We start from the raw sequence: 27,270 nt of genomic DNA, 5'->3' as shown, positions 1-27,270 counted from the left end.
TCGCCTGGAGGGTTTTTGAAAAGTCAACCATTATCTGTGCCCCACCCCACCCTGATAGAGCCAAACCCCTGGAGTGGTCCTTAGGTGTAGCCCGAGTGGAGAACTACTAGTTACATTTTCTAAAAGCTTTTGATAAAATTTCACCGCAGGGTCTACGTATTTTATTTTTATTTTTATTTTTTATTTATTATATATATATATATATATATATTTTAAATGTAATCCCTACCCACAATGTAGGGCTCAAACTCATGACCCAAGATTGAGAGCCGCATATTCTACAACTGAATCAACCAGGCAGCCCAAGCCTATGTGTGTGTGTTTTTGTTAAGATTTTATTTATTTATTCATGAGAGACCCAGAGAGAGAGGCAGAGACACAGGCAGAGGGAGAAGCAGGCCCTGTGCAGGGAGCCCCATGCGGGACTCGATCCACAGACCTGGGAATCACACCCTGGGCTGAAGGAAGATGCTCAATGGCTGAGCCACCCAGGCGTCCCCGGGCCTATGTGTGCTTGATCCAGGATGTGTTGGCCTGAGAAGACAGAAACAAAGGTTAGAGGTGGAGGACTGCATCCCAGAATCGATCCGGGGTTGATAACGGAACCAGTTTATCTAACAATTTTGTGGGGCGTCCAGGGCATGAGTCGTGAAGCCTCGTGACTTCATGGGCACTTGTGGAGACCGTCTGCCGGCCTGTTTGGCGCAGGGCGGGGGCAAGACGCATGAGGCCCAAGGGTTTCTGACAAGCCCCGAGTGTAATGCGCTGCACACAGCTGGGAATCACAAATGCCGCCGGAGCACAAGCAATCAGGTGATGAGAAACGTTAGATAACACGAATTTCTGCTAGTACTAAAATGATAAGAAGGGTGAGGGCAGAGGAGACACAGACGCTGGTGACAATGAAGAAAATAGACGAGGGACATTCACTGGGGAGAAGACGAGGTCATGCATTTAGGGAAGAGCAATCCACACTGAAACGAAGGACGAGTTAGGCTGTGCAGTGCACCCGAGTCATGGCCTTCAGGCCCCTGGCATCCCTGGCCATGTGCGGGTTTCCCCACCTATATATGATCTTGGGGGGAGCAAGCCCCATTTAAGATTACAGAAGCCCCTCTCTTGCCTGTCCTTTTGTGGCCCTGGTAGGATATGGGACCTCGGCTAGACCCATCAGATGCTACCCGAGTGTAAGAAATGAGGCAACGAGGAAGGGATGGGGGGAATTCATCTGCAGGGCAGCAGGGTGACAGCAGCATCCTGGCCAAACTGTCCCCTGTCCAGAGTCCCAGTTGCACCTCCAGGCTAGGGTCTTGCCTCTTTCCAAACCTGATCGTTCAGCTTTGTGATGATTCTGTGACCCTCCCCTATCCTGCAAATATATTCTTTTTAAATATAATACACTTCCAATCGGGAATCCTGGCTGGTATCGTTTATGCCAGGACAGAGGTCTAGCCAGGAGCTAGACCTGGTGCTAGCCAGGAGCTACATGGTGTTCCACGTAGCTCGATGCCACTGACCCAGGGGCCGCTAAGGCAGGGACATAAAAAGTGAGCGGACGGTCTTCGTCGTGAAGGATGTGGCCAAACCGTGCTGCTTAGGGCAAGCCCGCCGGTGGCAGGTGGGCGGAGGAGCACCCAGAGCACACAGTTCTGGCTGCTGTGCCTACGGTACAGTGGAGAAGGGCACCTCGGTCATCAGAGCGAGTAGAGAAGGGGGCTCGGGAGGGTGAGGAGGTTCCCCACCCACAGCCTGTGACCCAGCTGTGTGGCCAGCAGCACTGATCTTTGCGAGTCGACTCCGCGCGGGACAACTGTGCCCTCTCCTTCTCTGCCTGTTAGTGACTCGTGGGCCACGTGGGTCATGGAGCGCGTTCATTCCTTCAGCGTCTGTAGCTCTGTGTTGGCTCCAAGGATCTCAGGTGAACAAGACAGGCTCTGCAGCAGCGAGGCCTCAGGGAGCACTAGAGACTGCGTGCTGGGTGCTCCCCAGGCTCACACCAAGGCGCCCTGGGGAGCAGCCGGGGGAGGCCCTGAAGCCCAACCCCGTGTAACAGGCACCAGGCAGATGGGAGCTCCGCGGCAGGCGGGGAGCGCGTGACCCAGACGAGCACCCAGGTGTGGGGCGACAGAGGTCGGGTTCCAGAGGCCTGAGGATGCCGGGTGCTGGGGAGCCCTTGGTGTCTCTGTGGTCCTGTCTGAGCTCAGAGAGGGCGCTCTGCAGAGGCATGGGCGCGAGTCGGAGCGGGCGCAGCTTAGAGACCTGAGGCCCGTGGGCACTGTCGTCGGCCAGCGGTCCTCAACACGTGCTCTCCGGCCCCTGGGCATCGGCATCCATGGGGATCCTGTGGGAAATCCAAATTCTTGGGCCCTTCCCTAGACCTTCTTAATCAGAAACCCTGGCAGGGACCAGGAATCCGTATTTTAACAAGGCCTCTAGGTGAGTCAGGTGCACACTCGGTGGGAGGGTTGGAGAACCCCTGTGTAGTCGCTCTGTGTTGGTGGCGGTGTGCCAAACTGAGACAGTGGTGGTATGAAGGGGGCGCTGGGGATATCGTGCACCTAGCCCAGAGGTGGAGCCTAGGGGACTGACGATCCATGGGTGCAGATGGCTGGGCGCAGGGGAGCGGAAAGGGGCAAGCGAGTTCTGGCCGTGGGTAATGAAACAGCTTCCCCCGCAGGTGTCCCTGGTGGGCTTCCTGTTCCTGCTGGGCTTATACATCTCATCCCTGGCCTCCTGTATGGGAGGACTCTACGGAGCCCCCCGGATCCTGCAGTGCATTGCCCAGGAGAAAGTGGTTCCTGCTCTGGCCTGTCTGGGGCAAGGGGTGAGTGACCATTTTTTGGAGAAATGTACGTTTTGCTGTGAACCTGATTATTGGCCAATAAATTGCTTAAGTCTCTCCGATTAGAGCCAGGGGTCAGGTTCTCCAGAGTGGGGGAGATGAGGTCATTCTCTCACCCCTGGCCTCTGGCCGCCTTCAGTCAGGGCCAGGTAGACAAAGCATCTGTCCAGGTCACAGCCACCAGGACCCCTTAGCGCTGGGTGAGCTAACAGCCATAGTGGCATCTAGGGCCCTGAGCAGCACGGAAAGGGACCGCCACACCCTTTAATAAAAACAAATTCAGAAAAAAAAATTTTAATTTTTTATTATTAAATTTTTAATTTTTATTATTTGTTATTAATATTATTATTATTTTAAAAAATAGAATTAAAAAAAAACAAATTCAGGAGTCTTTAAGTTCAGAATAGAAGAAAAAGAGTCTCTTGGTGAGGAGGAGAGTTGGACCTTGCAGCCCTCACTCTGCCCTTGAAATTCGCCTTCCTTGTGGGCTCGCCCTGTGATGATTTCCCACACTTCGGGCCTCTGGGCCCCCGTCAGTCCTCCTGGTCCAAGCTCTCAATGATACACAGTGCAGCTTGATTGAGTCACGGAACGATTGAACGAGACATTCCTCAAACTTAAGGGATGAGAAAAGAGACAGAGAACTCTCCACGTCCCAATAATGTGGTTTATGAGAAAGCTCGTTTCTTTTCCTCTCTCTTTTTTTTAAAGATTTTGTTAGAGAGAGAGAGAGAGAGTGAGAGAGCACAAGCAAGAGGGAAGGGGAGAGGGAGGAGAAGCAGGCTCCCCACTGGGCAGGTCCCAGGACCCTGGGATCATGACCTGAGCCAAAGGCAGACACTTAACCGACTGAGCCACGCAGGCGCCCCAGTAGAGTTCATTTCCATCTTGTTGGAGCACCACAGAGGCCCTCCCCCACCCCCTTTCCCACCCCAGACCCTTCTCTGTTAGGGCCACTAGTCCTCCCTTACCATCCTCCATTTCTCACGCATCCACCAGCGTGGGCTGAGTAGGAGCTCTGGCTGTCGTGTCTGTACCTTCTGTGTGGTATATGCCTTTTCTTTAATTTCATGTATTTTTATGAGGTGGTATATACATGGAGCTCAAAACTAAGAATGACATAAATGGTGTACATCGACAGATTTTGCTTCTATCATGAGTCTTTTATTATCTCTTTCTTCACTTGTACCCATGCCCTATCAGTAGCTGTTTTTATTAGTTTTTTTTTTGTGAATCCTCCTCTCTATTTTTTTACACAAAGACAGTGTCCTAACACATTGTTCTATACCTACCTTGCTTTTCTCCACTTTATTAAATACTTGGAAATCATCTTTTCATACAGATGCTGAAATTTTTTCATTCTTTTTCCATCATGTGGGTATGCCATAGTTTATTTAACCTGTTCCTATAGATTGACCCTTGTGTGGCTTTCAGTAAACAGTGTTACAGGGAATAGTTTTGTGTGTGTACGTGTAATTATGTGCAGATATATTTGTAGGATAAAGTTTCATAAGTGAGTTTGCTGTGGCGAAGGGTAAATGCATTTTTAATTTTTTAAAAATATTTTTAATTTAATTATTCATGATAGACAGAGACACAGGCAGAGGGAGAAGCAGGCTCCATGCTGGGAGCCTGATGTGGGACTTGATCCTGGGATTCCAGGATCACGCCCTGGGCCAAAGGCAGGCACCAAACTGAGCCACCCAGGGATCCCCTACATTTTTAATTTTGATAGCTATTGCCAAGACATCTTTTGTAGGAGTCGTATCATTTTGTACTTCTACCAGCATGTAGAACAGTTCCTGCGTCCTGACAGCCAGCATCACTCTTGGACGCAGGCCAAGACCAGGACTCTGTTCTGGTCCTTGGGATAAAGTTCATGAGAACAAGGGATCGTGCCCTCCTGGATCCCATGCCCCGCTTCTGGATGATCTAGGTGTGCTACACTGGATCATTTGCACTCTTGCCTAGAATTCTCTGCCCAGACGTTCCACAACCCACATCCAGAGTCTGCAAGGACCTCTTCCCTGGGCCTGTCCTTTCTAGGACCAAGGAATGGGCCACAGTCCACATGTGGGCCTGAGCCCCCCATGGTATGGTCTGGAAAGGGTAGGAGGGGGGCTGCGAGCTGGAGGCTATACATGGCCATCCTCCACTGAGGAACTCTGAGAGTGCAAGGATTCTTTTTTTTTTTTTAATTTTTATTTATTTATGACAGTCACACACAGAGAGAGAGAGAGAGAGAGAGAGGCAGAGACATAGGCAGGGGGAGAAGCAGGCTCCATGCAGGGAGCCCGACGCGGGACTCGATCCCCGGACCCCGGGGTCACGACCTGGGCCAAAGGCAGGCGCTAAACCGCTGCGCCACCCAGGGATCCCTGTTAGCATGGTTTGTAATTGGAATATTTAGACATAGGGTGTATGGACCACTGTTTGCCCTGGGTACCACGTTACTGGCAATCATAGTTCATTGTCAGATGTGAATTTTTGCCAGTTGTGTAGTGAGAAATGGCATCTCTGGATCCTTGTGATTTGTATTACTCTTATATGAATGAGGTTGGACATCGTTTCCTCTTAGTCATATATATGTATATATATATATGTGTGTGTGTATTTTTAAATTTTTTTAATTAAAAATAATTTCTTTCTGTAATTGTTGGTCTTTTTCTTCTCAGTTGCTAAAAGCTCTTCTCTGCTTAGAGAGGATGACTCCTTGTGATTTGTTTTACAAATATTTTCTATAGTTTGTCATTTGCCTTTTAACTTTGAAAATTTTTTCTCACCAAAGCTTCTTTACATATGATTAGGTTTTATTAGCACATTTTCCTTTTTAATGGGAGAGAGAATAAACTTTAAACAAATTTTTGAGAAAAGGGCAACTGGGTGGCTCAGTCAGGTAAGCATCTGACTCGACCTCAGCTCAGGTCTTGATCTCAGGATCATGAGTTCAAGCCCTGCGTTAAGCTCCACAACTGGGCATAGAAACTACTTAAAAATATTTTTTTTTGAAAAATATTCAGCATACAGAAAAGAACATGGAACCAATATGAACAGTTTAAAGAATAACTGAAGTGAAACTTCCGGCCCCCAGATGCCACCTTCCTCATGCCCTCTCCAGTCCGAGCCCTGTCCCCCGCCCTGTTGTAGCTGTAGCTACTGACTTGACTTCTGTGATCATAATTTCCTTGCTTTCTTTATAGCTCTACTCAGGAGTGGGCGAATTTTTCTGGAAAAGGCCAAAGAGTAAATACTTCAGGCTCTGCAGGCTCTGTGGTCTCTGTCATAACTATTTAACTCTGCAGTAATAACTCAAAAGTAGCCACAGACACACCTATTGGGATAGGTGTAGGCTATGTTCCAATCAAACTGCTTTATGGACATTGAAATTTGAGTTTCATGTAATTTTTGTGTATCTTAAAATATTCCTGCTCTTTTGATTTTTTTCCCCCAACTGTTTAAAAATGCAAAACCATTCTTAGCTCATGAGCATGTGGAAACAGATGGTGGCCAGATGGCCCAGGAGCCATAGTATGCTGACCCCTGGTCTGCTTCCTACATATGCATCTCTACACAGAATTGTTTAATTTTGCCTGTTTTTAAACTTTATATAAATGTGGTATGCCTCTTTCACTCAACATCATGAGATTCATCCACATTTTTGCTTTAGCAGCAGCTTGTTTATTACCATCCCTATATAGAGTTTCCTCATTTGCTAGAATTTATTTATCATTCTGCTGTTGATGGACATTTGGGCTGTTGCTAATTTGGGACTGCTACAGACGGTACGATGAACATACACTGGGAGACAGGTTCACATGTAGAGGTCTTCCAGACTGTAGACCTGTTATTAGAATTGCTAAGCTATAAGGTATATATATTTCCACTTGCTAGATAACACCAAACTCTTTTTTCCAAAGTGCTCGTATTAATTCACACTCCTATCAGCAGTGGATAAGCGTTCCTATCCCTCTATGTTTGTGCCAATGCTTGATATTATCATACTTTTAAATTCTTGCCAATCTGGTGGGTGTTTAATGGAATCTATGGTTTTAATTTGCATTTCCTTGATTACTTAATGAGATTGGGTACCTTTCATATGTTGGATAGACATTCTTTTGCTCATTTTTTTTTAGTGGGTTGTCTGTCTTATTATTTTGTTAGGATTCTTTAATATTCGGAGTTACCCTTTGTCAGTTATATATGTGGCAAATATCTTTTCCCATCCTGTGGCTTGTTTTTTCATTCTTTATGATGCCATTTGGTGACAGACATTCATGTTTGACTATTATAACGCTTCACAGCCTGCCCTTGTCAAGGTCTTGGCCTGGATCATTAGCCTTTCCTTTTACTCCACACCCTCCTTTTAGGTTCTCTTCAGTTTCTAAGGATTTAGTTTATTCTTAGTAGATTTATTGTTAGAGTATGTTAAACAGCTGTAGTAGATCTACTGAAAAATGTAATCCTCAAAGTCAGTAAAAGTGTATTTTTACTTCTTATTTTTTTTCTCCCAGAGTTTTACTCTGAAGCTCTAGGGCAGGTGTTTCAGGTTAACAGAGGCTCTGACCCTTGGAGACTCAGGCTGATGACTGTTGTCTTCATCCTGTGACTTTAAAGGCTGCTCCCTATTCTGACTGTCAGCTAGGGGGAATGCACCTGGAGGAACACATGTGGGAGGTTTACAGGTCAGGTCTGGATATGGCTTATGTGTCTGCCCCTCCCCTTGCAGACTGTTGGCTGTAAAGGAGGTGGGAGCAGTGGTTAGATGCTGTACATATTCTAAGGGTAAAGCTGACAGTATTTGCTAATGGAGAATGAGAGAATGAGAAAAGGCATCAAGAATTTTGCTTGACTGAGCAGCCAGAAGGATGAAATTGCTGTTTTCTGAGACAGAGAGTATAGAAGGAGTAGATCTGTTGGGTGGGAGATTGGGGATGAGCAGTTTGGTTTTGGATCTATGAGATCCTATTAGACATCAATGAAAAATGTTGAGTAGACAGTTGAATATTTGGTCTGGATTTCAGGGGAACATTTCAGGCTGGAGATTCAAATGTGGGAGTTAAAAACATAAACCTGGTGTTTAAAGTCAGAAGCCTGTATTGAGATCACCAAGGATGGAAATCGAGGTAGAGAAGAGAAAAGGCCCAACGATGGAGCCCTGGGCTACATTTCTTTTTTTTTTTTTTTAAGAGAGAAAGAGTGTACGCATGAGCATGGGAGTGTAGGTGGTTAGGTGGTGGGGGAAGGCCAAAGGGAGAGGCAGAGAGAATCCTCAGCAGGCTCCATGACCTGAGACACTGAGATCATGACCTGAGCTAAAATCAAGAGTTGGATGCTAGGGATCCCTGGGTGGCGCAGCGGTTTGGCGCCTGCCTTTGGCCCAGGGCACGATCCTGGAGACCCGGGATCGAATCCCATATCAGGCTCCCGGTGCATGGAGCCTGCTTCTCCCTCTGCCTGTGTCTCTGCCTCTCTCTCTCTCTGTGACTATCATAAATAAATAAAAATTTTAAAAAAATGTATGTAGTTATTAAAAAAAAAAAAAAGAGTTGGATGCTTAACCTACTGGGCCACCCAGGTGCCTTGCCCTGGGCTACTTTTTTTTTTTTAAGATTTTATTTATTTATTTGAGAGAGAGAAAGAATGAGTGGGGAGCGGCAGAGGAAGAGAGGGACAAGCAGACTCCCCGCTGAGTGGGGAGCCTGACACAGGGCTTGATCCCAGGACCCCAAGATCGTGACCTGAGCCGAAGGCAGACACTTGACCAACTAAGCCACCCAGGTGCCCCCTGGGCTACTATAAATGTAGATTTCAGAGACGTGGAGAGCCAGCCCTGAGAACTAAGAGGGAGCGGATAATGGGGAGCGAGGCAAATCAGGAGAAGCTAGGCTAAGAAAGTCTTTCAAAGATCAGGGAGTGATCAGCTGGGTCAAATGTAGTTCTTAGGTCAAGGAAGATGAGGACGGAGAAGTGACTACTGCTTTGGGTCCAAGAACCATGTCAGTGACGTGATGAGTAGTTTCTGTGGAGTGACAGATTCCATGGGGTTAGCACGTATCTTCCACTGTTACTGTCCCGCAGGTCCCCACCCCCACCTCCACTAACAACAGATGTATATAAGCGTGCATGTGTGAGAGCGTGCAGGTTTAGTTTCATGATTTCCCTGCCGCCAGTGATTCTATCGCGTCTTCCAAGGTCTCCCATCCCCTTCAAGTCATTTCCCCCATTATAACCTGGGAACTTTGCACCGCTCTGATTTCCAAGACTGATGCTAAAACCCATGAAGGACAAACGGAGAAATATTTGGGAAGCCCAAGTTCTATATGCTAATTCCCCATATTAGTAGTTATGAAAACAGCCAATATCCACGGTGTGTTGGGAGCCAACTGTGTGTCAGTGCTGTGTCAAGCATTTTATGTGCATTAGCTCTGATCTCACAATAACCCCAGGAGTTGAGTATTATTATCCCAATTTGTGGACACTCGGTTGTTAACTGATCTGTAGAATCATAGTAGAAGTAGTAGAAGTGGTTGTGCCACTATCATATAATGTGATTTTCTTCTGAAATTTCATAGTCTTGCATGTTATTTTTGTTTCTGCAGAAAGGGCCAAATAAAACACCCATAGCTGCCATCTTCCTGACAAGCTTAGTGACCATGGCCTTTGTCCTTGTGGGCCAGGTGAATGTGCTAGCCCCCATCGTCACCATCAACTTCATGCTGACGTATATTGCAGTGGACTACTCCTACTTCTCCCTGTCCATGGTTCCCTGCAGCCTTCGCCAGGTTCCTGAGTCAGTGCACAGGGAGGGCACGGGGGCTCTCCACTGCTCTGAGCACCTGCTCTTGGAGAAGGCTCCCAGCTATGGCTCTGAGGGCACTGTCCGAAGCCTCCCTGAGGGCACTCTACTAGAATTCACCAAAGACATGGATCAGCTCCTCCAGCTAACCAGGAAGCTTGAGAATAGCCAGCCCAGGCACGGAGACAGTGATGGGACCCCAGAAAGTAAGAAGGAGAAACACAAGAAGGCCACCAAACAAACCCTACAAGATAGCTTCCTTTTGGACCTCAAGTCCCCAGCTTCCTTCCCTCCTGAGGGCTCTGACAGACTGCCTACTACCTCCGGGGAGGGACAGGAGGCCTACTGGAACAAGCAGAGTGCCAGGAGTGAAGGGGTTCAGCCTGAAGGAGCATGTGGTGAACAACTCATCTCTGAGCCAAGGGACCAGCCTGGCCCAACTGGAGAAGGTGAGTGCCTTGGAATCACATTAGGGCCTCCTTATTTGGGATAACCTCACCTACTTGGTTATCACAATCCCCTTTCATGCCCTTAGTCAGTTCACTTGATAGCTGGGTTTAAAATCCTTTTCAGTTTTGCGTGATATTTATTTTTTAACGTTATATTCAAATATCAGCTGAATTTTTAATTCTACTCTGTTACAGTTGATTTCAAATAGAAATTTCTGTCTATCCTTGTATGGTAGAGCTGGGAGCCATGGTTAATAATTGAACAATAATTTCATTTTTACTCAAAAATCAGCTGAGATATAATATCAATACAAATGAGACTAATTTTTCCTTTCAGGAGAAGTGGAAATGGAACAAACTGTCTGCCTTAGTAGGTTTTGTCTGTGGAAGATGAATTTCCCAAACCAGGCAAGAAAGGATAGGGAAAAAAATAGCCAAAGGAACACAGCTTTGCTTTGCTTTCTTAGATCTACAAACATGGAGACACAGAGAAAGACTCTCAAAGAGAGGCTCAGGGTATGAGAAATTCTGAGAGAAAGAAAGAATTCATAATTTTGAGTCTTCCTCATTCCAGATGCTTTACGTATGTTATTTCATGTAATATAATAGATATTATATTTTTCAACTTTACAAGTGAAGACCCTGAGACCCAGTGGGGTCACAGAGAAGTCTCAGAGCTCATACTTTGTACAGGCAGATGTCATACCCAGGTCCACCTTTATGTGAAGCCCATTACTTTTCTCTACATACCCTGCCCCTTGAGCTCTGTGTAGACAAGGGTGAGCAAAGAGGAGGAGACAGAGGGACACAGAAAGAGATGTCTAAAAACAAAAACTTTACATTCTCCCATACACTTGCTTTTCCCTCTTCATCTCCAGATTGGTGGGAGGTTTTTTGTTTTGTTTTGTTTTTTATTTTATTTTTAATAAGTTTATTTTTTATTGGTGTTCAGTTTGCCAACATATAGAATAACACCCAGTGCTCATCCCGTCAAGTGCCCCCCTCAGTGCCCATCACCCAGTCACCCCCAACCCCCACCCACCTCCCCTTCAAATTGGTGGGAGGTTTTTAATGATAGGACCATTATCAAAATTTTAAGAATTATTTTATTTTTATCAAAGTAATAAGCATACAATTTTAATAAGCCAGGTGGAATGAAAAGTAACATAATCGGGGAGCTTGGTTGAGTGTCTGATTTTGGCTCAGCTCATGATGTCAGGGTTGTAGGATCAAGCTCCACAATGAGCTCCGTGCTCTCCTGGAGTCTGCTTGAGATTCTCTCTGTCCCTCTCTCTGCTTGCATGGCCACGCACATTCTTTCTTTCTCTCTCTCAAATAAATAAAGTCTTTTTTAAAAAAGTAACATAATCAGAAATAGTAGTCCCTGCTCTTCTATACCATCCTTTGTACCCTTCTCTGTTCCCTAGTCCCACTCCTAGAAAATCCCACTTTCAACCAAAAAGTTGCTGCTTCTGTCACATTCATGTTACTAAATAATATATTTGTATTTCTACTTCTTGATGTGTCAGTTTCAGATATCATCTTTTGACTTCCTACTATGGTAAGTGAAGCTTTAATTCATTTATGCCACTCTGACTTCTCATCGAATGTCCCAGTGTACTTATATCACAGTTTTTGATCAACTTAATAGCTAGTATTCCTATTACCATGACTAAGTAAATATTGCCTAACTCTGAGCCATATATTATACTGTGATTATATTTTGTTTTTTGTTCAACCTTCTCTGTTTCCTGGAGTTAATAGTTGTCTTGTTCTTTATTTGCTTGGTTTTCTGTCATCATTTTTCTCTAAATGCTTGGGCAGATATATCAAGTGCTTAATGTTATTTTCCAAATGCTTGAATTCTTCAGAAATCTAACATATTCATTTCCCTTTTTCCTTTGTCCTATGGCTGTCACCCTGTTCCAGTCTAGACTATCTGTTCTCTAAGCCTGCTACAAAGGAATTATCTTGGAATTTCTCTCTTCTTCTATGTCAGATCCAGGGAACAAGAGATTTTTTTGGATACAATATTGTACCAGATTTTTGCCTTTTTTTTTCTGACTCAGCATTGAATGATCTCCCTATGTTTGAAGAATTACCAGTGTTATAAGTCTTGGTGAGAGGCAAAGCAAGTATTTCACACTCAAAACTGAAGATGTCAGATACTCACTTTTCCAACCTCTCCTACAGCTAAGAGTTCCGGGAAGGGGGGCAAGGCTCTGCTAATGAGATGAGCCCCCTTACATTGGGAATTGGGAACGGAAACCTGAATAATGGGAACTTCAAGGAACTCTCTAAAAGCCTGATGGTAGCTGCAGATGACTGCATACCTGGCTCCAGTGTCTAGGGCTTTCAGAATCAGTGGGCAACTTCAGTGTCTGTACCTTGGTGACTGTCATAGTAGTGTCTCTCCTAGACTGCTCTGACATATAATTTTGAGTGATTTTGAGATTATCAAAATCAAAATCAATCAATCAATTTTGAGAAATATAATTTCTGGCTATAGAGCCCTGAACTTACTTTGCTAGCCTTTCCAGCAATTCTCAGGGGGAAGGCTAGTAAATATGTTTTTACCTGATTATTTTGCTGCTTCGTATGAAATTGTGTGGGTTTTTTTCCAAAGGAAGAAGGAGAGACTGGATAGCAACAATCAGTTTGTGTCACAATTGTCATGGTTTTGATTTCTAAGAGGTTTTGGTTTAACTCAATTTGTCCTTATGCTATATTTTAAAGAGATTTATTTATTTGAGAGAGAGAGAGAAAGCATGAGTGGGGGGAGAGGTGGAGAGAATCTCCAACAGATTCCCCAGTGTGTGGAGCCCAATGTGAGGCTCAATCCCAGGACCCTGAGATCATGACCTGAGCCAAAATCAAGAGTCAGATGCTTAAATGACTGAGCCACCAGTGCCCCATCCCAACCTTTTAAAAAATTGGAACATCATCTCGTTCTTGTTTTGTGGGCACAATGGCTTATATTATCACTCTAGTGATATTACTTATTCTCCCTTTAGTCTTTTTATGCTCTCTTTATTGACCTGTGTTCTCTAGATCCTTTTTTCTTTGACTTGGCTTTTCTCTCTCTCTCTCTTATACTAGAAGCTTTACTAAAATGTCTGTTGATTTTTACGTTTCTTTTCCTACTCGGAAGTGAAGTACTAAAAAGCTGTTTGGAAGACATGCATACTGGACAAGACTTGTTGTTTGGGGCACCTCACTATAGAATGATTAGGAAGTAAGCTAGCTTTTTTCACAGGAGGACCCCAAAATGTGACTATCTAGAAGTTTCTTCTGGACTCTTTATTTCTTCCAGAGAAGAGTGCCTTATTTATTTTTTTTTTTAAGATTTTTTATTTATTCATGAGAGACACAGAGAGAGAGAGAGAGGCAGAGACACAGGCAAAGGGAGAAGCAGGCTCCATGCAGGGAGCCTGACGGTGGGACTCGATCCCGGGTCTCAAGGACCAGGCCCTGGGCTGAAGGCAGGTGCTAAACCGCTGAGCCACCCAGGCTGCCCAAGAAGAATGCTTTAATCTCCTGTCTCACCCAGATGGCTGCTTGCATTCAGGGAGCAGGGGAAAGTAGGGGAGTTAAGAGTGTCTTACTGTTTAGGATACAGACTGATTTAATTCCCTAGTTTCTAGCTCTGTTCACCCAATCTTTGCTGTGCCTGGTGTCCCAAGTCCAGGCACTCACAGGTTTGATTTCTTCAGAGGAAAGGGGTCAGACAAAGAAGGAGTTGTTACTTAGCTGTGTGGGCAGAAGAAAGGAACTTGGTGTCCAGCTGCTTCAGATGCAGTCTTGCAACCAATCCTCTGCACCTTACTGTGTCCCAGGGACATGGCACGGCCTGGTCTTCACCTGTGCTGGCGTCTACCAGCGTGCATGGCACTGCTCCTTGCCAGTACCCACTCTGTAGGCCCTAGAGTTCATCCTCTCCTGCTCTGCTCACTCTGTTACCATTCCTCTGTCACCTTTCCATCTTCCAAGTCTTGCTTTTATCTTTTCTTTATCATTCTCCTTGCATTTGTGAGTTTATACCTATTTAATTCCTTTTCCGTCTTCCCAGTGGGTTTTTAGGAGAGACGTGGTCAGTTTCATCGAGGAAGCATCTGCTGCCCAGTTGCCCAATCGTAGAAATGTCATAGCTGTTGACCACTCCCTCTCTTCTACCCTCACTGCCTGTGCCTTAGTGCAGACCCTTCCCATCCAGTACCCAGGCTCTTGCTAAGTCTACAAACCAGGCTCCTGCCTCCAGGTCCTCCCACAGCTTGTTTCTTCTTCTCATTGTCCATTGAATGATCTTCCTAAAATGAAACCCTCATCATGTGTCTCTTACTTAAAAACCTTCAGCAGAATCTAATCGAATCCATTGAAAGTCCAAGATCCTTTGTGTGATTTGCAGAGTTCTTTACAACCCCGCCCTGTACTACCTTTTTGGCCATTTTTCTCATGACAACCCATACTCTATTTCATTACACCTAGACGAGTGCTCTAAACACATCTTTTTCTTTATTCCTTCCTGCCTGTGCATATGCTGTTCCATCTTTACAGTTGCTTCACCTCCTGCTTGTCCATCTGGAACAACTCCAACTTATAGTTTAAAATCCATCGAACTTTTTGTACCCATTTACACCCCCTCTGAGAAGGCTTTCCTGATTTCCTCTCCTAACAAGCATAACCTTTGATCCATGCCAGTAGTATGAAGAATTAGCACATTGTTTTATACATTTAGATCAAATTTGTTTACACATTTGTCTTCAGGCCTATGTGTCTGTGTCTTAAGGAAAATAAATAATTAGTTTTATTCCTTTACCCCTAGACTGTGAGCTTCCTTTAGTCACAAGCCATGTCTTTCCACCTGATATTTATCATAGTATTACAGTACAAAGCATGCAACAAACACCCCGTAAAGGCTAAATTGATGCACAAGTGAGAAAATAGTAGCTTAAAAAAATGAAACACTGATCAATAAAGTAGGATAGAAACAGTTATAAGAACCTAATCTGGGATCCCTGGGTGGCTCAGCGGTTTAGCGCCTGCCTTTGGCCCAGGGCATGATCCTCGGGTCCCGGGATCGAGTCCCATGCCAGGCTCCCTGCATGGAGCCTGCTTCTCCCTCTGCTTGTGTCTCTGTCTCTCTCTCTCTCTCTCTCTCTTTCATGAATAAATAAATAAATAAATTTTTAGAAAAGAACCTAATCTGTGACAGACCAGATGTCATACAATAATAAGAATCAGATCACTATTAAGTAAACATTGTTGAAATTAAATGGATCAAAAAGATTAACTTGGGCTGTATTTTATACCTTATATAGCCATAAATTCCTTATTTATAACAGCTGTGCAAGAGAGATATTTCTGACTATTGAAGACATCATCAAAGACAAAAAGGATCTGATTAAATAGAAATAAAAAACATTTGTACAACACAGTGTCACAGAAGGAAACAATTATTCTGACAAGCACAGCTGATAAAAGCATACCTTCCAGTGCATATTACTTTTAAAAATAGGAAGGTCAAAATCCAGATTCTACTAAAGAGAAGTGTGCAGATGAATATGCAATTTACATCTGAAAAATCAATGCCCAGACTCTTTCATTGTTCATTCAACAAACTTTTATTGTTAAGTGCTAAATATTGTTGGTAGTTAAAAATAGCCAGTATTTTTCGAGCATGTCCCATGTTTTTGGCACTGAGATAAGCACTTAACAGATTATCTCATCTAAGTTCAGAGTTAGGCATTGTTATTATCTCCTTACAGAGGCTAAGAGAAGTTAAACATTTGCTCAGAATATGAGACAGTTAGAATTTGAACCCAGGTCCCTTTCACTTTAGAATCTGTGCTCTTAACCACTACAAAAAATGTATGCTGCTTGCTGTTAGTATTTGTTATAAACTAGGCCATCGTATTAATTCAAAGAACACAGATTAAACTACCTTTAAAATATCATTGCCCATCTATTAAGCTATCGAAAATTTAAATAAAAAATAGTAAATCTGTGGTAATCAGGTTTATGTACACATTCTGGAAGCACTCCAGTGAATTCATTCTTTCTGGATCTGTCAATTAAAGTTTTTCATTAAATTTGGGAGCCATTATTTCAGCAAATATTTTTTCTGCTCTTCTTTTTCTTTCACATCTCTATGGGACTCCCACTACACATTAATTGATATACTTAACATTGTCCTCCAGGGCTCTGTTCCTTTTTCTTCCACTTTTTTTCTCTCTGTTCTTCTGCTTGGATAATTTCTACTGATCTGTCTCCAAGTTCACTGGTACTTTCTTCTGCTGTCTCAAATCTGCTGTTGAGCCCATATAGTAAAACTTTTGTTTATGTTATTGTACTTGCTAACTGTAGAATTTTCATTTGCTTTTTTTAGATTTATTTATTTATTTGAGAGGGAGAGTGTGCATGTGTGCATGTGGGAGTGGGAAGTGGGGCAGAAAGGGAGGGAGAGGGACAAGCAGGCTCCCTGGATTCTGACTTGGGGCTTGATCTCATGACCCTGAGATCATGACCTGAGCCAAAATTAAGAGTCTGATGCTTAGCTGGCTGAGCCACCCAGGTGCCCCTCATTTTTATTTTAATGTTTATGTGTCTCTGTTGATATCCTCTATTTTGAAAGTCCTTGCCATCATATTTTCCTTAAGTCACTGACATTGTATTTTTTTTTTTAAGATTTTATTTATCTATTTGAGAGAGAGTGAGAGAGCGAGCATGAATTAAGGGAGGGGCAGAGGGACAGGCAGATGCCCGCTGAGTGGGGAGCCCAACACAGGGCTTGATCCCAGGCCCTAAAATTGACCTGAACTGAAGTCAGACACTTAACTGACTGAGCCATCCAGGAGCCTTTGACATTGTTTTTTTTTTTTTTTTTTTTTTAATTCTTTGAACATAATTTTTAAAAAATATTTTTATTTATTCATGAGAGACACAGAGAAAGAGGCAGAGACACAGGCAGAGTGAGAAGCAGGCTCCATTGTGGAGCCTGATGCAGGACTCAATCCCAGGACCTGAGCCAAAGACAGATGCCCAACCACTGAGCCTCCCGGGTGCCCCTGAACATATTTATTATACTAGCTGCTTTGAAGTCTTTGCTAAATCCAACATCCAGGCCCACTCAGTGTTTCTTTGGATAGGAAATGGGTCAATTTCCTATTTCTTTGCATGTCTTATAATTTTTGGTTGAATTCTGGACAATTTAGGCATGCAGTATGGCAACTCCTGATTCTGCTGTTTCCAGGTTTTTGTTTGTTTTAGTAAATTTCCTGAATTTGAACTATGGAATCTGTCTCCTTTGTGGTGTGTGGATTCTGATGTCCTTACTCAGATTTTTATTCTTATTTTTAATTTTTAGCCTGGCTTCCTGGGGGTTGACCTTGAGTCTGTGTGGCTCATAAGGCTCCACTGTCTGCCGGTGGATCTGTGTGGAGGTTGGCAAGCAAAGTTGCAGCTAGTTCTTCAGTCTCCCCGGCTTTTACTTTTTGCCAGTCTCTCTTTGGGCTCCCCAGGCAGGAGCATAGTTTGCCAGCCAGCCAGGGAAATATGGGGGGATATAGTCCTTGTATAGCCCTTCTATGGCTCTCTCATTTCTAAATCTTTCCATTAAATTTCTGGTTGGTCCACTACTTGCCCTAGCTGGGCAAGTCTTAGGCTAGCAAAGCTGAGGACTTTTCCCTTTTGGTTTTCTACTGTATTCACCATGTTTAGCTTACAAAGGCATAACTTACAAGTTTTCCCCATCTGGCAGCAAAACTGCCAGTTTCTGACTGGCTCCATGCTAGTAAGAACTGGGCTGGGAATGGGAGGCCAGGCCATAGGCTCTCACTATCCTGACCCTCAGTTCCAGCAGTTTTTGAAAAATAAATACTTCTTAATTATTTGTCTCCCTTTGGTAAATTCCAGAGCCCTGAATAATTGCTTTTTATTATTCTGTCTAGGTGTATACTTACTTCTTGTGGAGAGGATTCACTGACCTCTTCACATTGCCATAGCTGACAGTCCCTCTGGTTCATTCTTCTTCTTCTCCTCCTCCTCCTCCTTCTTTTTATATTTATTTATTTATTTATTTATTTATTTATTTATTTATTTATTTTTAAGATTTTACTTATTTAGTAATGAGAGACACAGAGAGGGAGAGGGGTAGAGACACAGGCAGAAGGAGAAGCAGGCTTCATGCAGGGAGCCTAATGTGGGACTTGATCCTGGATCTCCAGGATCAGGCCCTGGGCTGAAGGCAACGCTAAACCGCTGAGCCCCCGGGGCTGCCCTTCTTTTTATTTTTAATTTTTATTATTGAAATATAGTTGACATAACATCTCTGGTTTATTCTCTCTGAAGAATGATCTTTCATGAAGTAACAAGAAATATGAAACTTTCGTTTCCCTCACTGTGTAAGTATGTCTGGGGGAATTATATATCAAAGAAACAACTCAAAACCAAACAATAAACCATGAGATGTGTTCAAGGTTGTCATAATTCCATTGTTGGTGTTACTAACAAATTAGAAATAACTTAAATAACACTTGGAAAGTGGTTAAAAGAATTGTATTATGAACAATAAAATACCACATGGACTTGAAACATGATCCTTAGTGGACTATAGAAATGCACATTCTTGGTTTATATATGTTAACTAGAACTATGTATTTATTCTGATAAAGATATGGAGTACATTTTCAGAGATGGTTTGATACTTATTTTGAATAATATCTATAAAATTACTTAATTTTTTATTGTAAAATTTGACATAATTATGTTTATTCTTTATTATATTTGATATTTTTAATATGCATGATGCATGGTTTTGTTTACCTGTTTGTTTTGCAAACTTTTGCAATGATAAAGTAAAGTCACCTTCGTTATTATTCTAGAGTTTATAACATGAGAAACTGTCCCCTCCCACACTAGACTATAAGACTTGCTTCTTTAAGCAAAATCCTTGACAAGAAAAAAAAATTCTTTTAGTCATTTTGGAAGGGGAACCATAGCTATTCAAAATTCTGAATTGTCTGACTGGTTGATTGTACTCATTCAAAGTAGTTGAGCATCCTTGCCTGAATTCTTCCTCACATTGCTGATGTATAAAATTCCACTACGCTTGCCTGGAGGGCACACCCCTTCCTTCTGTTTCCCCCTAGGTTCCTCAGAAAACATACACACACATAAATTTCCCTTATGTACAGTGTAATTGAGATTGTATAAGATTGAGATTAACTGGGAAAGGGTGAGCTTAACATTTCACAGATCTCAGAGAAGCAAAAATCTAAGTCCTTAACCAATGCCGTTCCTTCTTAATAATCCAAGGGAGGCAACTGCATTTCACTAAGTCTGTTATTGAAAAAATGAATCACGCCTTGGGCATGTTAAAATTGTATAATTTAATTAATGGCAATCAACAGTATTCCTACTTTTTAGAAAAAGGTAATAAAGCCATTGATTCAAATCAATCATAAACTTTGGCAGAGTTTATTTTAAACCACAATTAATGAGGAGACATTTATTGAGCACCTCCTATACACAGTCTTCTAAATGCCAGGATTTGGCATTTAGAGATGTAAAAGACAGTCATTGCCCTCAAGGTATGGAAGTACAAAAGATATGTATAATAGTTGGAAGCACATGATGAAGGCAGACAGATGTTGAAAGGATAAAGACTACTCTGGGGGCTAAGATGGTTTCTTTACTCATTTAACCACATGTAGAGAACATTGACTACATTTCAAACACTGTTCCAGGTGTGGGGGAACATTCTGAATAGACACAGAAAGTCTCTGCTGTCGTTGAGCTTATATTCTAGGAGGGGAAGACACATACTAAACAAGCCAACAGATATATACTGTAATGTCAGGAAGTGAGGACTACTATGATGAATAATAAAGCAGGATAACAGGATAGAGAGAGACAGGGTGGGGAGAAAGGTACTGTTTCAGATAGGTTTGCCAGAAAAGATATCTCTGAGAAGAGGATCTTTTAATGGAGAATCTAATTGTATAAAATGATGAGCCATGTAGAGAAGTGGGGGAAGAATTCCGGCAGAGGAAATGGCATGTTTAAAGGTTCAGGTGGGAATAGGATTGGTAAGTTCCAAGAAGAGCAGAAGCCCAGCAGCAACTGGAAAGGAGTCAGCCAGGGGAGAGAGGTAGGAGGTGTGGATGTGAGGCAAGTGGAGGTCAGTGCATTGACCTCCCTGTAGGCCAGTGTTGTGACACGATCAGATTCAGGCTTTAAGAAAATCACTTTTAAAAAATCACTGGCTTAAAAAAAAAAAAATCACTGGCTTTATGAGGAATGAATTGTATAGAGAGAAGTGAGAAGAGTCAAAGCCTATTGGAGATATATTAAGGTAAGCTAAACTGCTAGAACAATCATCAAAAATATACTTGCTCAAACACAGTGGAAAGGAGCTCCTTCCATACTTTTGACTTTATTATCCTTCAGTACCTTGTCACGCAAAGTCAAGACTCAGTCACCATGTTCAGATTTCAGGCACAGAGAAGAGGCATACCTGTTCTAATACCTCGGTGCAGAAGTGGTGCTCACCACTTTTGTTCACATTCCACTGGTGAGAATTTAGCCATGTGACCACACCTCACTGTAGGGGATCCTGGGAAATGTACTCTGACTGTGGTCTCTACTATAGGAACACACTATAGTAAATCAGATGAAAGATGAAGGTGGCTTGGACTAGGATGGGAGCAATGGAGGTGGTAAGGAGTTGCTCATATTTTGGATATATTTTGGTGGTAAAAACCAGATTTACTGATGAAATACATGTATGTGTGAGGAAAAGAGGGGTTAAAGATAAATCTTCAGTATTTGAGTGAATGGTGTTATCATTTATTCAGATGAAGAAGACTTGTAGAGAAAAGATTTCTGCTTTAGCCATGGGAAAAATTGAGGTACTTGTTTGCCAGGTAAGGGGAGATATTAAGAAGACAACTAGATATTCAAAACTTCAGTTCAAGGGAGAGGTCGATATGATATAAACTTGGACCATCAGCATGTGGATAGTACTCAGAATCATTTGGGACTAGATGACATCTCCTAGGAGTGAGGATATATGGAAATAAGAAGAGTACCAGGGACTAAATAAATGTTGGGATACTCCAGTATTTGGGAATTGGGAGGAGGTGGTAAGCCAGCAAAGGACACTGAGAAGGAGTGGCCAATGAGATAGGAGGAAAACCCGGGGAGTAAGGCATCCTAGAAACCAAGAGAAGAAAGTGTTTCAATAAAAAAGAGATCATGTGTGTCAGATGCTGTCTGAAAGTCCCAGTATGATGAGGACCATGCGTTGACCATTGAATTTGAAAAGTTTCAAGTCATGGACAAACTTAGGTAGCGTAGTTTTAGTGGAATGTTATATACAATCTTTAGAGTGAGCTGAGGAAGTAACGGGAGGTAGAGACTGTACAGGCAATTCTTTTGAGGAGTTTTGCTATAAGGAAGATAAAGAAATAGGGCAGTAGCTGAGAAGTGGACTGGGAAATATTTGTTTAGGTGGGGGAAATTACAATGTGTTTGTATTTGTTGGGGATGATTCAGTAAATGATAGAGAAATTGGTGCTGCAAAAGCATCATTTAAACAGGGCACAAGTGATAGGTTCTGCCTTGGATAAGAGCTGAGACTGTTCATCCACTGTGAAAGGAGGAAAGGCAGAAAAGAGGGTACAGATGCCAGTAGATTGGTAGATTCAGTGGTAAGAGAATTTGGTGATAAGAGAATACAAAAGCTCTCTTTTGAGAGGAGAAGCTGTAAATTCTTTACATCAGAGAGTAGGAGAATGAGTTGACTGTGGAGGAATACTGAAGTATGGAAGCAGGTGAGGTAAGCAAGGGAATGCCATTAGTCTTGGACCACAGAATCTTAGGTAGGTAAGAAGGTAGTGAAAAGAGGAGGTAGGTAATAGAGAGCAAAACCATACTAGGGCAATTTGACTAAAGATCCCTTTGTAGTCTATGAACCGTTGGGGTGAGAGACAGTAGAGTAAATAAGAAAAAAAAAAAGAGGTGATAGGCAGAGGGAGATAGATTGAGATCATGATTTAGGAGGTGTAAAGTTACTAGTAAAGCAAGCCTTCAGTGTGGTGAAGGGAATTAATGGTTGAGGTGAATGGAAATTGTTTTTTAGGCTGAGTTACAAAATTGGTGAAGAGGAATTTATAGGTATTTGCTCATAAAAATAGAAAAGCGTTTGGTAACAAATTGGTAACCAAGGCTTTGGCTCATTTATTTTTTAGATTTCTTCCTAAAGTCTAGGCTCCAAGAACAAGATATTCAGAGGAAACCAACTTCTTTCTATACCCATGTGTGCAACCCCTGGGTCTCCCTGTTAGGGGTGAGTAACTTCATCTTCATCTCAATGGTCTTTAAGAAAGAATTCAGAAAGAGATGTTGATCTAGGGCACTGCATAGGAGACAGGAGAAAGGACAGTCTTAACTAGGAGCAATGAGATTTGAGTGTGTTACATTAGAATTTAAAGGAGACTACAAATGGCAAGATTATATTTAATGAACCACTTATTTTAATCAATGGTTTGCTTTAAAAATAATCACCTGTGATAACCTCTGGGTCACTAAATTTCTAGGCATACCAAATTAGCATAACTTAACTCTAATTTGTTTCTTCTAGGGAGTAGTAGAACAAGGAACTAGGTTAGAATATCTGTTTATTGATTGTTTTGATTACACGGTATTTTTGCCAGGTATCTTCTCAAATATCTGCTTAAGTGAGATTTTGAATTATATGTGAACTATATGTGAACTGTTCAGAATTGATAGTGATCAAAGGTTGATGAGAGGGACTATTGTTTCTTATGGCCCTGGGCTTGTGGCTTGCTTACTGTGTGGTTAAACTATTAGGTGACTTGCCCTTCCTACTGTTTCCACAGGCTATTGGGTCCCTTCTCATCATGTTTGTGATTCAGTGGGTCTACACCCTCATTAATATGGGTGTTGCTGCCATTGTGTATTTCTACATCGGTCGGGCCAGTCCAGGGCTTCACCTTGGTAAGCAGCAAAACTTTTTTTTTTTTTTTTTTTTTTTTTTTTAAGCAGAGCCTTTTTGCCACCATCTTCCTTCTTCTCCTTTAGCATTCATTGAAAAAATGCATTTTGACCACCTATTAAATGCCAACACTGACTCAACTATGAATCCTATTTTCAAGTAGCATATAGTTCAAGAAGAAAAATATAGCATGCACACAAATGGTAACAAATAAAAAATAACAACTTCTGAGATTGATTGCTTCTTAGCCTTTTGGCTAAGATCAAGTGTAGCAAATTCTGAGAATTTATAAGACATCTGACCGTAAAATTGGTAACAATGATAGCACAAGGGCCTGGAGGAAAGAAATTTTTATTTCCATATGCTGTTTTAGGTTTCTAATACTACTGTGAAATACTATAATATCACTTAAAGGTAAACAATGATAAGTTTAAAAGATATACTACAAACTCTAAAGCAACCACTAAAATAATACAACAAAGAAATATAGCTAATAGGCCAATAAAGAAGATAAAATTGAATTTAAAAAATACTCAAGTCATAATAAAGCAGGGGGAAGAAAATGATAATAAGGGACATATGAGACAAACAAAAAACAAATAGCAAGGTTGTTTATATAAACCTATCCATAAGCACACTAAATATAAATGGTCTAACATTCCCAATTAAATGGTTAAATGTTCCCAATTAACACTGAGATTGTCAGATTGAATAAAAAAGCATGATCCAACTATATGCTGCCTACAAGAAATCTGCTTTAAACATAAAGGCACAAATAAATTAAGAGCAAAGGGGAGAGAAAAGGTAATATCATTATAACATTAATTAAAATAAAAACGAAGTGATTGTACTAACACCAGACAAAATAGATTTCAGAAACAGACCAGAAAAAAAAAAAGAAAGAAACAGACCAGAGATAAAGAGGGTCATTTCAGAAAGGTAAAGGGAAAAATTCTTCAATAGGACAAAACAAACTTTAATACTTATACACTTAGAAACAGAGCTTCGAAATCATGTGATGCAAAACCTGACAATTGCAAAAAGAAATAGAAAACTTAATGATTATAGTCCAAGATTCTGTTACCTCTCTCTCAATAATTGCTGAAATAAGTAAGCATAAAATCAGTAAGACTTTAGAAGACTTGAAGAACATTGTCAACAAACCTGACCAAACTGACATTTATAGAACATTCCACCTAATGACAGAGTATACATTCTTTTTGAGTATACATGAAACATTTACCAGGATAGACCATAGTCTAAAAAGAAGAAAGTTCTGAAATCAATGACCAGAGCGTCAAGAATATAGAAAGTAAGAAACACAATCAGCACTCTGATTGTATGTCTGTTATTCCTTAATGATAAAGCTGTTTTAAAAAATACAGTTGAGAGCCCTTTTCAAGAAATTCCATGATGCCTCAATTTAAAATGGCGCAGTTAGTTTCAAGATTCCAACCTAAGAAACTAGAGAAAGAAGAGCAAATTAAACTCAAATAAGAGAAAAGGAAAAAAATAAAGATCAAAGTAGAAATCAATTTAAAAAATTTATATAGAGAGAATGCAATGTGACAAAAATCTGTTTATGTGAGATCAATAAAATTGACAAACCTCCAGCTAGACTGATTGGCATAAAAGGAGAGAAGGCACACAACTACCTATAGCAGGAGTGAGAGAGATAACATTACTAGAGTCTACAGATATTAAAAGTAAAACAAAGAAATATTATAAACAGTCATAGGCCAAAAAATTTGGCAACTGAGATAAACTGGACAAATTCTTTGAAAAATGGAACTATTAAAGCTCACTCTAGAAGAAATATAGGGCTATTTAGGTGATTTGCATATCTTGTCATTAAAACCCTGCCCCCAGAGAAAACTCTAGGTCCAGACGGCTTCACTAATGCAAACTACCAAATGCTTAAGGAAGAAAGAATATTAATTCTATAGAAACTCTTTGAAAAACTCCACACCAATATCGCTCGTGACTGTAGATGCAAAAACTCATGACAAAATTTTAACAAGTTGAACATAAAATATATAAAAAGGATAATACATCATAACAAAATGGTTGTGTCCCAGAATTTAAGGTTGATTTAACATTCTGAATCAATTAGTGTAATAGTCACAAACTAGAAGAGAAAAACTACAGATATTTCTGAGAAGAAATTGAAGAGGAATTTAAAGAAATAAATGAAGAGATCTACTGTGTTTGTGAATTGGATTATCACGTAGGATTGGATAGTCTGAATAATGTCGGTGGACTCTGGGCTATAGGTGTGGTCACTAGTTGTCCTGTACCTGGCCTTAGGGTGATTTAGGACAAGGGAGTGTTGGCTTGGTGTGTGGAAGTTTAACAAAAAAGGTGATTGATTGGGGGTGAGGGCCCTGACTGGTTGGCTGGTTAGTATATCCAAAGGATGCTCACAGGGAAGTCGGTTGCTATCTCTAGGAATTAGCTCCCATCTCCAGGATTAAGGTCATACATTCCAGAGCATCAAGAATATAGAAAGTAAGAAAACACAATCAGCACTCTGATTGTATGTCTATTTTTCCTCAATAATAAAGCTGTTTTAAAAAATACAGTTGAGAGGCTTTTCAGGAAATTCTATGAGGCCCCAATTTAAAATAAAGCAGTTAGTTTTCAAGATCTAACTAAATCAAACCATAACAATCCAGGCAAACTGAAAAGAAAAAAATTCCTTAGAATTAGAACAGTCTGATGTATAGTTTTGAAAGAAAAGCACTTCAAACATTTTTAGTCCCATTTACATTAAAAATAATGCTTTAGGGGATCCCTGGGTGAAGCAGCGGTTTGGCGCCTGCCTTTGGCCCAGGGCGCGATCCTGGAGACCCGGGATCGAATCCCACATCGGGCTCCCGGTGCATGGAGCCTGCTTCTCCCTCTGCCTGTGTCTCTGCCTCTCTGTCTCTCTCTGTGTGACTATCATGAATAAATAAATAAAATCTTAAAATAATAATAATAATAATGCTTTAGAAAAAGTCATGCTAAGGAGAGGTCCTCCTATCAGCTAGTTTAAGGGATAGATATGTTTTAATTAACATAAGGGATTACATTAGTAATTTCTTCTGAATTTCTCAGAAATTAGTTTAATATTAAGAAATTTAAATATTTCCCAGAAATTTATTCACAGGAAAATATGAAATAAAATATCAGGCCAATCTACATCTAAAAACTTAGATAATGTAGAATCTAAATGATCACAAACAAGTAGGATCAGTAAAATGTTTGTGTTTATTTTCTTCCTTCAGACAGTATCAAAATATATTAGGAACTTTCTCTTGCAGTTGCAGATATTAATACAAATCTAAAATCTGGCCCTCTTTAACCACAAGAACCCTAAATGAAACTGAGGAAATACACGTTATCAGCTGCATCCTGTTGACATTAGCCAAGGTTCTAACATAAGCCCCGTAATGCTAACGTCCTGATTATATATGGAATATTATCAACCAATTTTCAACCAGCCATATATATATATATATTTATGTCCAGTGTCCAGCCTTAGGGTATACATTCACTCCACTTTATATATGTATATAATTTGGAGAAGCACTTTATAAAATTACATTTGATTTGATTTCCTAAAGTTCTATATAATTAATTATGTGAGATTTTTTTAAACCCATACCAAAAAAAATAAAAAATAAAAAAAATAAACCCATACCAAAGAAAGGATGGATTTTTAAAAAAAAACAATTGATAAGTCCTCGACACCTGGATGCCTCAAGCGGTTGAGTATCTGCCTTTAGCTCAGGTCGTGATCCTGGGGTCCTGGGATCCAGTCCCCGCATCAGGCTCCCTATAGGGAGCCTGCTTCTCCCTCTGCCTGTGTCTCTGCTTCTCTGTGTCTCTCATGAATAAATAAATAAAATCTTTTTTAAAAATTAAAATACATAAAGAGAATAAAATCCAAAATCCCAAGAAAGATACTAAATACAGTGCTGCAGAGGATTTGCTAACTTCAGTCTTAGGAATTTAAAATTTTTTGATAATTTTTTTTCTTAAATTCACATTGATAATATGTTAAATACATGCTATAAAATCCCCTTCTAGACCATTCACTCTTTTTTTTTTTAATAAACCATTCACTCTTTAAGCATACAAAAGACGTCTTTTTCATCTTGGAGCACTCACAGTACAATACCCA

At 41.3% G+C, this 27,270-nt stretch overlaps 1 protein-coding gene and 1 pseudogene across 1 annotated transcript in view; both read left to right on the top strand.

Annotated features, from left to right (window-relative positions):
* SLC12A8 (solute carrier family 12 member 8) overlaps positions 1–27,270 on the top strand; it is a 132,883-nt gene that overhangs the window by 100,911 nt on the left and 4,702 nt on the right. The window contains exons 9-12 of the mRNA XM_072728408.1: positions 2,678–2,824; positions 9,442–10,087; positions 22,336–22,433; positions 22,987–23,104. Coding sequence (XP_072584509.1) covers positions 2,678–2,824; positions 9,442–10,087; positions 22,336–22,433; positions 22,987–23,104 — 1,009 coding nt within the window. The remainder of the gene's footprint in view (positions 1–2,677; positions 2,825–9,441; positions 10,088–22,335; positions 22,434–22,986; positions 23,105–27,270) is intronic.
* On the top strand, positions 23,339–23,511 carry LOC112913810 (U2 spliceosomal RNA; annotated as a pseudogene).

This window comes from Vulpes vulpes, chromosome 1 (genome assembly GCF_048418805.1).
Source record: "Vulpes vulpes isolate BD-2025 chromosome 1, VulVul3, whole genome shotgun sequence".
NCBI classification, from domain to species: domain Eukaryota; kingdom Metazoa; phylum Chordata; class Mammalia; order Carnivora; family Canidae; genus Vulpes; species Vulpes vulpes.
This window is presented reverse-complemented; position numbering and strand designations above follow the sequence as displayed.